The 12,298-nt window shown below is 39.4% G+C and overlaps 1 protein-coding gene across 1 annotated transcript in view; it reads left to right on the top strand.

The window, feature by feature from the left end:
• Window positions 1-12,298, top strand: part of LOC124155761 (peroxisomal sarcosine oxidase-like) — a 28,361-nt gene that overhangs the window by 8,729 nt on the left and 7,334 nt on the right. Inside the window, exons 3-5 of the mRNA XM_046529848.1 lie at window positions 4,681-4,900; window positions 8,845-9,204; window positions 11,212-11,358. Of these exons, the coding sequence (XP_046385804.1) occupies window positions 4,681-4,900; window positions 8,845-9,204; window positions 11,212-11,358 (727 nt within the window). The remainder of the gene's footprint in view (window positions 1-4,680; window positions 4,901-8,844; window positions 9,205-11,211; window positions 11,359-12,298) is intronic.

Below are 12,298 nucleotides of genomic sequence, written 5' to 3'. Positions count from 1 at the left end.
ATTCTGATTCCGTAGGTCCCTTTTCTGTGGCAGCACCAAGTAGACGCCAGATTATACGCCCGCCGGCCTGCGCAGCGATGTCAACTCACTCGTCGCTCTGCGCATTTTCGGACGACGTCCCAAGACTTCCATAAGACACAACGTTAGACGCGTCATAGCACCAGCGGCCCCCACCACTACCACTCTCCATATAACTGCATGGGGATGGATTGGGACGTTCTAGCCAGCGCCCCACGGCTACAAATACGAACTTCTCGCGCTATTTCTTTTCGTGTTTTTCCAACACTTTCGATGTATGGGACTGAAAAAACGCTTTGATTAATCAGATGTATAATTATAAATTAATGGATATTTATTTTTTTTACTTTTTCAAATATTTGGGAGGGGCGGCGTCCGAGAGTCCTTATGGGCAAACCGCCACTGGCTGCAATTATGAATGAATTATACGTTGATAAAGGTGCCTGACGCACTAACCAGAGGGGAATCTGGGGGAAAATCAAAAGAAAGGATTGAAAAGGCCAAAATTTTGGGTAATGAGTATCAAAGAGGTATGCAATCCGCTCAAAAATAAAGGATTGCATTCTTATTGAGAAGAATAGTATCTTCCCAAATAAACGGTACCATAAAGTTTTTAACCGTGAGATCGAATTGATTTTCCATGAACTCATGATGCCTAGTGTTACATGACATCGAATATTCATGTAATAATTTCAAAAAATGCAGGAAAGTACCAATTATTCCCTATATGCCCCCATGAAGACCACAAGCGACTCATTTTTTTGCATTTGTACATTTATCTGGACAAGCAAAAAAAGAGAAGCTAGGAAACCAAAATTTCTAACAGACACTAGCTGATGATGAGCAGAGGGGGCGGGGGGAGGAGTAGATGAGGCAGACTGCCCTGGGCCAAAGAGTTAAGGGGCCGAAAATTTAGATTAGTAAAAGTTCAAATGCCATTCCTCTTCGGGGAAGAAGGGCCTCACACCCAAACTCTGCCCCGGGCCACAAGCAGTTTGTCGGCGGCCCTCATGATAGGAGTGTATTTGGATGCATAGATTTTTGTATCTTACAGATCGCTTAGCTGTTTCACAAAATAAAATATATTGCGACCGGTTTCGATACAGCGTATCATCATCTGGATGATGATACGCTGTATCGAAACCGGTCGCAATATATTTTATTTTGTGAAACAGCTAAGTGTTTTCTTAACCTTTGTGCATCATGAAGGAGTTTCACCATGTTACGCCAACCACCATCGCATTTATCTTACAGATATTTACTCAAAATCATCTCATAACATTAAATTCACTTTCTGGGGGAAAATCACATTTCTTATTTGTATAGCATATAAGGTAATTCCGGAAACGATTATATGAATTATAATAGTAAAGCAATAGAAGTTAACCGTAGGAATTTTAAAAATCTCAGACATATTTTTCGGAATCTCATATACCAAAGTATTTACATTTTCTTATTATCGCCAAAGATGATAAACACGAAATTTTCACAGAACTTATTCCCTGGATTTTCATAACCTTTGAATGTTAGTGGCGCATATGACCTTAACAAAAAATCTGTGGATTTACTTGACGGGTGAAAATAAACCTGAATCATATCATTGTCATTTGTATTACTCTACTAAAGTGTTGAATTACAGAAGTCATATTTCGTCCAACATTAAATTTTTTATTACACCCAATTACTCGGATAATTATATTCTTTAGTGATATAAGCTAATGCACTGTGGAAAGAAGTAACATGTATCCCTCTAGGAAAAAGTTCTGTTTTTTGCACTAGCGAAGGGTTCTGCTTGGTATTTAGCGCATAAATATTATTAGCACATATATATGTATTTGAATATTGGCGGTGACGAAGGTCATTTCGTTTCCAAAATTTTTATGCGCGCTCACGCCTGATTTTGTTTCTGCGGTGACCTCGCGTTGTTTTTAAATTTTGTGGGCGTGCTTAGTTGCTCATATGTGATTTGTTCGATTGCAGACGGTGCGAACAAGTGTCATGATGTTATCTCAAGTGATTGAATTGCCGCCAGTAGAACCAAGGTTCAATTTATTATCGTTGTTTACGTCAGAGGTGCTTGTTTATCTATCATTCGTATGGTTGGATTACCGCGAAATGGCATTTGTAAACCCGAGACAAGATTCCATTTCTTACGAGCTTCGTTAAATGGTTTCCAAAAACCTAGTACGTATATTTTATTGTTTATATCTAAACCTTTCTTGTCGATCTAAAGCTAACAACTTCACTTCAAACTGTGGCAGTGTTCGAATTATGATAGATGTAGCCTCCGTAATTGGAAAAAATCAGCCGATTCAAATGCAATTATCTAAATATTCAATGGAATATCTCATTATGTAATTGAATTGGAAGAAATTCAATTGAATTCACCCGCAAGGTCTCCGCTCTTTTGACTTACAATCAGTAATATTAGCCCAGCTGTCGGTAAAATGGTTCATTGCTCTTTTGTTTCGTTACACACAAGTGTAACTACAGTGGTTCCGAATGTGTCAAGGGTTACTATATACAATCATAGATTTTGGCTGTAACTAAATGGTATAAATTGGCTTTCTCTTTAAAATATGGGCTTTTCAAAACCAAATATCATTGAATGTTGATTAAGCAGTCGGTAAAATAATCCATGTGAATATCACAAAAAGTATTAAATTGTTTACTTTACTGTTTGGAGCGCTTTTGCTAAGTTTGTGGAGTGGTCAGTGTGGCAAATGATTTTTACTTTGTGGAATTTGATTTGTGAATAATGATTGGAAAAATGGACATGTTACAGTTGCACATAACCATTCCCCAAAGATGGCCAAACTATCTGAGCTACATGGGGAGTAACCAAAAGGTAACAGAGGCAAGCTGTCAAACCTGACACAACTGTCAAGCATCAGCCATTGCTTCCTTGCTGCTGTGGTTGTCTACGTAAATGAGCAATGATATGCTAGCTAGGATTGAATTGGTGTGGTGGCTGCCCTCTTTTAAGGTATTGGTTTAAATGGGAATTTTAATGAAGTCTTTTCAGAAGGGAGGTTTTTATGGAGGTTACTTCAATTTCCTTCCATCCCTCGAATGAGATGTTCAGCCACTCTAAAAGTATAGAATAGGCCAATACTAGATATCTCCTCATCCTTTCTGCCCATCCCAATCCTAAATTGAACAAATGATAGGCTGTCAGTAGCCCCCTCCGAATGCCAGACCATATAAGATATTTTATTGGCAATAACTTGATAAATACTTAGTAGTCTATTGAAGGAGCCTCACCCAACTTATACTGCAGGGTAAACTCCAACTCGGACTGTAGTACTGCTATTCACAACCAGACTGTGTATTTGCTGAGAGGGGTGCCATTCACATGGATTATTGTACTAACTAATAAATCAACATCCAATGATATTTGGTTGTGAAAAGTCCCATATTTTAAAGACAAAACAAATTTATACCATTTAGCTGGAGCCAAAATCGTATGATTGTATAAAGCTGATATTAGCTTTCATCCCTTTTCGTTAATTATAGGTGAACCAAACTCATCTTCTTATCCACACTGCAGAACTACCTGAGGCATACTCTTAAGATATAGGATCCTCATTCCAGTGGTGCAGCGAGGGGGGGTTTTGGGGGATAAAACTCCCCCCCCAGGACTCAGACATTTTTAAAAGTTTAATGTATTTTATTTATTTAGATTAATATTACTTATAGAATAGTGGAAGGATTAATAAAATATCCCTCAGAGGCCGTAAAACTCACCATTTTTAACCATTTATCTTAAATTTTTTTTCCAGCGGAGGGCCCTCACACCTTCCGCTTACCCTGGCAGGTATGCCATACCCCCAGACACCCCATTATTAGTTGTGCCTGAAATCCCCCCAAGCCTTAATTCCTAGCTGCGCCCCTGCCTCTTTCTATTTTTGCTCTCAGGCAATTTGGCACGGCATGTTACATAAAGCAGTGGCCAGTGGCATAACAAGGAGTATTCTTTGGGGGGGGGGGACCCCCTCAAGCAACGGGGGTTAGTCACCGGTTGTTATTCAGTGACTTATCACTGCTATTAATAAATAATCTTTAGCATTAAGCAGATGCAGTTATTTTATGTCAAAACTAGACATTTGTTTTAAGACTTTTTATTTCTCTGAGGTGTTGGGGGGGGGGGGAGGGGGGTTAGATGCAGTGGCGTAACTATGGGGGAGGGTACCCCCCCCCATAGTTACATCACTGCATCTAGCCCTTAACCAGAAAACATTTGTAGGGGGTAGTTTACTTGAAGGGGGAGTATATTTGGTAGGGGAATGAATTTCAAGGGTTCCATTTGAAGGAAGTGCATCTTAAACTATATGTCCTAAACATTTCGGGGGACGTTTGAGTCCCTTTTCCCTCCCTCTTCCCACTTGTCAAGCTATTTAGTATCATTTCCACAACTTTGTCTCCTTTCAGGCCTTAAGATGATATTATCCTGTTTAGAATTAAATAATAAAAAAAATGCTGTTGAAGACGTTTAAAAATAACTTATAATGGATTTTATATTGAAATTCATAAAAGTTTATGTTAGAAATGAAACATAGAAATGAACAAGTCAGTGAAATCTGTATAAATACCCAAATCAGAATGTAAAATATTTCATAGGAAAATGGCGAGATTAATAATAGTTCTTCTGTCCTCTTGCAGGGAAACAGGTACTTTGTATTTGGCGGGAAAAAAAGATTATGGGGACCTGGACTCCATAATTTCAAATTTGAGCAATATTCCCAATGCGTCACATTCAAAATTGACCTCAGATGAATTGAAAAAGAAGTATCCACAATTTTGTTTCCCGAAGGACTACTTGGCTTGCTACGAAAAAAATGGTGGAGTGCTGCTTGCATCTAGATGCTTAAATGCTGTCCAGGTATTAATCAGATATGCTGTCTACATTTCTCATTAAGGGTATATACGTATTTTATCTTTTTAACGTCAATTTTGAAAGTAGAACAGGTAAGGTGAACTCTGCAGCCTCAATTGTGAAACGGAAAATAATCTTGATGCTTCTCTGAAAAGTTTTAACTTCTCTTGTGTAACTTGGTGGCCTGTGTCTGTTAAGTGCTGTGATATGCTGGCTTTTTTTAGGTTTGTTGTTTTTGTAGTACGAAATAAGGAGTTAACTTTCCCTTCCCTCAAATGCTAACTTTCCCTTCCCTCAAATGCTAACTTTCCCTTCCTCCATATCTTGCGTTCACCTCCCCCACTCTTCCTATACATTCCAGTGATGTCTACCATTCACCATCACTCAACATTAATTTGATGTGACAATCAGACCCTCAATTGTGTTGAGAAGGAAATCTTCGATTTCGAAACCATTCCACTTTTCTCGCCTAGCATTACCTTACCATCACTCGTGCCATAGCGTTTTCTCCCAGAGTGTAGCCCAAGAAGTGAGTGTGGTATGTACTAGTGTGCATGTTAAATAGTGATATCTCAAATGAAGCTGCTACCTTAGCAAGGCCCCTTGCAACCCTTGCTATATTTCCTTCGTGTTGAGTGAGTGTACGTGCCACCACTTAAGAAACCTTAGCAAGGTACATTCAACCCTAGCAAAGGTTTACTCCGAGAGGTCCAGTGAGTGCTTGTAAAGAGTTTCCTGTTGAGAGGCTAGGGTTGGTCACTACTGCAAATTCTCCCATTCTAGCAAACCAACGCAGTATTTGCTTTGCACCTGTGGCCATAGATCCATACGTTATGACCATTGGAGACTCTTTTCTGTTTCACAAATTTAGAAGAATTTCTAAATTAATTGGGATTTAAACGTATTTCTATATTCACAATATACATCATTGTTACTTACCCCAGCATCAGAGAAGGTTGACTCAACATTTTAGCAATGTTGCAATGAGAAAACCAATAAGTTGTTACAACGTTTCTTAAATTGCCACAATCTTGCACGCCATTGTGTGCACATTGTCACAACGTTCTAATCCGAAATCTAAAAGGCTTATAAAAACGTTGTCCACCATGTTGAAAAGTAATATTGTCATTAAACGTGCTCAAATTGTTATGCTAATGTTAACATTACAACGCAGCATTGTGGCGTTATGTCGTTAATCTTGGAGATTGTTCCCGTAAGCCCAGACATAGGGAAACTCCAATCGTCGGTCACAAGCTGGTTCAGGGAAAGACTCCACAAACAAGAAATCAGCACACAAGAAAAAAATTGTCAAAAATATTTACGAGTTATTTTCAATCAATATCTATTTGAAGTAGAAGTATTCAAAATCAGAATTATTACAGAAAACAACGATGATAACTAATGATCCCATAGGAAACATTACCAAACTAAATACCAGCAGTATAATTTTTCTAAAATCAGCCATGTCAGTCGAGCCATCCGTCCACGACCGGCGCCCGAGCAAAATAGAGCTTGCATTCTCCACGACGTGACAGGGTGGAGGGGAAGGATTTTGCAAAAGGAGTGGAGGGGTAAAAAGGGCGATGTTCAGGCAGCTGCGTATCTGCCCCTGTTGACAGGCTGCTCCGCCAAGCATCAGGTAATCCCACCCGAAGTAGGAGGGAACAGCGTTCAGGCCGGAATTTTCCCCTCAAACTTCTGGGTTGGAGACATCAGTCGAATCAGAGGGAAATTCATTGGAAAACATGGAGGGGAGAGACATAGTGGGGTGCGGTGTTGGAGGGAGAGAGAGTTGTGATAGGACTATGGTAATACTTCTCACTCCAAACTGCATACTAGGACCTCAGCACCCATTTCCCCTTGATTGCCAAGGAGTAGGTATTCCTCCGCATTAGTCCTATATAAGTCTTGCTCTGCAGGTATGGCTGGGTTCCGGGTGCTGGGTTTCCGGATGCAGGGTTTCCGGAGACAAGAGTTTCCGAGACTTAGAGTCTCCTAGCCTTTTAGTCGAAGGGCCTTTGCGCGAAAAACCTTCTCCCACTAAGGACTTTTCGCGCTTAGTTCTGCGGATAAGTTCGGAGGAATTTCTGGGGGGGGTACCAGAAATTTTGGGGGGGGGACACTAAAAAATGCCACAGCATTTAGAATGTTGCTAAAACGTTGAGACAACCTTATCTGCTGCTGGGGTACTTACTGACTACTTGGGCAATCAATCTCGTGGGTTATGTTTAGCCTTGTCTACAGGTCTCCTTCTGGCTCTATCCTCTGCCCATCCTCACTCAAATGTTTACAAAATTCTTACAGTATATCCTTCTGCAGATATCAATCTTCTTTCAATGTCCACCTGGTTCATCAGGACTTTATCTCACTTATGCCTAGATCTCATGTTTGCTGTTTGCATAATTTCTGATTTCTATGGCATGATTTTTTTCCTCCTTGTCCATACTCGTTTTTGGGTCTAAAGAGTTTATGTAATATTTTATTCTTAAATACTGCTAGTTTTTCTCCTTTTTGATGACCTCTATGTTTCAAATCAGTGAAGCAGTGCTAAGGGCTTTATAAAGCCTAATTTTGTTTTTGTGGAGGAGATCATATGTCTAGCTTTTCTCTGATGTCATTTCTTGTTTTTTTCTCATTCATAGTGGCTAAATTTTTCATACCTATGCCCATCTATTTACAGAGACCTGTAAACCAATGTGGCATCTTGAGAAGCATATCAATTAACATTTCTTTGTCTCATATTTTCCATTTCCTTCATAAATGCATGCATGCTATAGTCGTTTCCCTGACCTACAGTCCAGCCGGCAAGAGTTGTCTGATTGCTGCACAAAAGGAGGGGTGAAGAACCTTGAGCCAGCATGGTTTTCAGCAAATTGCTGTCCCCCATTCACACCTTATGCCATTTTCTAGTCTACACTGTTGTCACGCATGAAGCACCAAAACAAGCCTGAGCCACCAAACCAAGCCCTTTTTCAAACCACCAAAACAAGGGATTCTTCCGTTAGCCCTCCACACTCGTCATCCCTTCCAGCTCCTTTCTTCATCGAAGACTTTTGTTTACGTGTGACTTGGGGATTTCCCTTTCCAACCTGGGAACCTAGCTCCCTACCCCGAACTAGACTCGTCTGACAGTCATAAGACAACTCTTGGCAGCTGGACTGTACTCTTGTGTTTATCATAAACTGCATGGGGATAAACATTTCCCTTTATCACCTGGAAGCCTCTTAATTGACACTGTGCCACTCAGTTATTGCTAGTTTCATCAATTTTTTTTGGCATCCTGAACTTGTCCAAAGGCCTCATTCACCAAGTTCTTTATAGATTTCTGTAGGGTCTTTAAAAAAAACATTTTTCCGTTTTGTTTTATCCATCTCCTTAGACTTCTTGCACTATTAACAACAAAAAGAATGATGGGCTTAGCCCATCCACAGAGAGTTGATCACCTCACAGACTCAATGTGAGCAGCTCAGTGCTTCTCCTCTAATTCATACTACTAGATCTCGGCCTCGTGCACCCGTTGTTATCAAAACTCTAGTGAGAATTTTTTTCTATTACAGATTGGGTCTCTCTGCATTAGTTAAATTGCCAAAACTCCAACCACACCTCTAACTCATGAACAGTGCATGGCAGCTTTCAATTTTTTAATTCTAAAGTGGATGGAAAAATGGCTAAGTGAGGAAGGCATTTTTTTGTCACCCCTTATCTTTCCCTCCGTTATACCAAATTATTTTAATATACTGTGATTTCAGGTCTGAGCTAATGACCCCATTTTCTCCTCAATCATTCTCTGTATTTCTACTGTGTTATCACTTCAATAAGAGCCCTAAGTACTCAAGAGTACTGTGTTATCACTATAATAATACCACTTAGTCAATAAGTACATTAATTCTATGATATTGGTGTTCTGGGGTTTTTGAACCTGTATTCTAATGTCAAATTTTTTATTTTAGCAAAGGTTCAAAAGTGTTGGTGGGAGACTGATTGATGGATTTGAAGTTTTGAGGATTAACCCTGGACCCCCTGCAGTGGTTTATGGAAGCAAAACATGGAAGGATGTGAAGGGTATTCAAGTTAACCATGAAGAATCATTCACTGCCAATTCAGTCATTGTGTGTGCTGGGCCTTGGTCAGGCTCTTTCCTCAAGAAAACTCTTGGTCTGAATTTGCCCCTTACTCCTCAAAAAATTGATGTCTACTACTGGCGTGTGAAAGATTTGAGCTTAGGGGGTCTGCCAGTTGCGTTCATAGACCTTAGAAACAATGGTGAATTTTATGGCCTTCCTTCATTGGAGTACCCAGACATGGTGAAAGTAAGTACATTCATTTTTAATAATTATGCTGTGCTTGATGCTTAGTTTTCCGCGGCGTTGTCTAGATGATGTCTCCATGTTCCTGGGTTTCACCGCGTGGATTTTCTTTGTGACGACAGTTTCGCCGGTGTTCCAACCGGCGTCTTCTGGTCGAACTGTACAAAACTGTCGTCACAAAGAAAATCCACGCGGTGAAACCCAGGGACATGGAGACATCATTATGCTGTACTCTTTGCATTAAATGTAAGTTTCCATCTGCATATCCGTGAATCCAGCAAACTGCTTCACTTGACCACTAACAATTCTTTTTAAATTTGAATTATTTAGTTACGCTTGTATCAGTTTTAAAAATACCAATTTTTAGAAAATACATACTTCACAAGAAAGTTAAAAAATGCCAAATTTAGATTTAAAAAAATTTGAGTGTGTCTTTGTATAAATAAAAAACCCCTTCACTCTATTAAAATATAGATCCATCAATTACAGATGCATTTTAAAAGTGCATTAAGAGAGGTTGAAGCTCAAAATTTAACATGGACTTCGTATAAATATTCAAACCAATAGTCATTTACATTATACAGTTTGAGGACTTCAAATCCCTTCAAATCCCTTCAAAGGAGGGAAGCTTGGGACCAAAGGGTTTCTGGTTTTTCTGAATTTCGTCGTAATAGAATACATAGCAAACAAAACATATCACTGGTACACTCTACCCTTAAAATTGCATGAACAGAAATAATATTAGCATGCATGAAAATAATTATTCTCAACACACCTTTACAAGTGACGGTAGTTGAAATTCATTCTCTTTTCCTTACACCCTATGAGGAAGTAGTGTAGAAAACAGCTATACAGCTTACATGAATGCATTCAGGCTCTTGTTCTTGTTATTTGAGATCCCTATGTGTCCTTGCGTAGGTTGTTATCGTACGTTCATAGCATGTGCTAACTTTTTACTTGTCCCAGAAAAAGGCTGGGAGAGTGGTGCCATGAGGTGGCAAGTTGAAACACTATGCAGAAGAATTTTGGAAACATTCTGGTTTTCCGAGTTTCTGTATCCTGGATTTGAGGTCCGCAACTGTGATTTGACCTTGAAAACCTTCAAACACCTATGATGAAATTAGTGGTGTCACTGTTGGCAGTTCTTTTGGCTGCAATGGTCACTATTTTGCCAATTTTGTGGAAAATTTCATCCTATAACGTAAGATAAGAAATAGGCAAGAGAATTTAGAACCTTCCAAATTTTAGATAATGTTTTTAACATGTCATATCCGTTAGGAAGCTTGACCTGCAATCATTCATAAAAGAGACTACATATTCAAAGGAATTCATTAGCTCTCATGGAATCTATGCCAAAAATTCCTAAATGCCAGTGGGTTCCCACCCATAATAAAATTGACCCTTGTCTAATAGGTGGCAGATTTGGTGAAAGATTGTTTAGACACAAAAGTAAAAATTTTATATTTCGTGTTCATGAGCGTTCCCAGCAAGGGGTAGGGGGGGGGGGCAGCTGCCCCCCTTAGAAACAAAATTTGCAAAAGTCTTTGAGAAAAATCAGTACCGAATTGAAACGAAAGTATTCAACAAATTTTCTTGAAACCCATGAACAATGATATGCATTAATATAAGATATGTAACTAAAATAAAACTATTTTTTCAAGGAAATAATCTTATAAACTGATATCACTACTTGGCTTGCTCCCCACCCCCCAGACCATAGCTTGCCCCCCTAGACCATGGCTTGCCTCTCCTAGTTATGATCCTGGGTATGCCCTTGTTTGTATTTATACTTTTCAATATTTATGGTAAATGCCTTTCAAAGTGATCACCGCTCTATAATGAAATTATCATTGCCATTTTATGCCATTAAAATTTTTTTGACCTTAATTACAATAGTTAAATGCCTGGTTTTGTTTGGTAGTATGATTGGTTGTGCAGTTGAATGCTTTCTTCAGATGTCTCAAAGACAGCTTTTTGTTATCAACTAAGAATTTCTTTTTCTTTTTTCAGCTGGTTAGCCATCATCAAGAGGATGCAGAGCCAAATAAGAGAGATGTATCAAGGAGAGCAAAAGACAGAGACATAAAAAAGTATGTGAGAGAGCACTTCCCAACCATCGAGCCCATCCCTTCTATTGTAGAAACCTGCATGTATACAGTAAGTACTTTTTGTAAGTAGAGTACCTTTTGAAATATACTCTTCTATTTGTACCATCATGAAGAGCGTAACTTCAATGAATCTACATTTTCCCTTGTTGAGTAGTTCTTCAGTTTCTTATGTGGGAATGGTATTGTTGAACTGTGCTGGCATTCCCATGACTTTGGGCAATTTTGTAAAGCGCCCATGATTGAGTTAACTCGAGTCCAATTGATGATGAAAGACAACAATCTCCTATGGCAATAGGGTGGTTTCCTATTATTTTTTTATTGCCTAAATAGAAAGATTATTACTCCTGGAGTACATATTTCACGCTTTTAGATTTTTAAATGACGATATCTATTTTTCGCGATCAAATGAAAAGTGAAAATTTTCAAGCGCGCGACAACGCGACGCTTAAGTATGAATGTCGGGAAGTCTCTCCGCGTGACGTATTTCTGGTTCCCCCTCCCGCCCTGCGAGGTGACCTTGAGGCGAGGCTTAGCGCTGATACGACGCAGGCTGCTAGCGGCTAGCCTAGTACCCTGCTGGCTGGTAGCGCTTGGCTTAAATAAGGATTATTAATAACTTATCAAACGAGGAAAACTTTCCGACCTTAGCCAGTTTTAATAAGTGATTGTTAAGACATGTTTCCTGAGCTCTGCGCCTCATGCATGCAATGGTAACCTCAGACGACGTATAACTCCTATCTTCTCGTATAGAAACTAGGTCCCTGTGACGTCACGTGGAGTGGCATCGCATGGGCGCCAATCTGGCCCTTTTCAAATGAGGATAAAAATGGACCATTGCCATTCGTCTAACCCGGTATTTCTAAAACAAAATAATTTGTATATTATGAATACACTAATGGTGGGTAACGAATCGCAATCAATGCCTTTCGTTTTCTTTGACGAAGGAAACCACCCTATTAACGAGCTACCTCCAATGAAGGAGATATCTA

The sequence above is a fragment of the Ischnura elegans genome, chromosome 3, assembly GCF_921293095.1.
Source record: "Ischnura elegans chromosome 3, ioIscEleg1.1, whole genome shotgun sequence".
Taxonomy (NCBI): Eukaryota; Metazoa; Arthropoda; class Insecta; order Odonata; family Coenagrionidae; genus Ischnura; species Ischnura elegans.
Note: the sequence above shows the minus strand (reverse complement) of the source record. Positions and strands in the feature narration are given on the sequence as shown.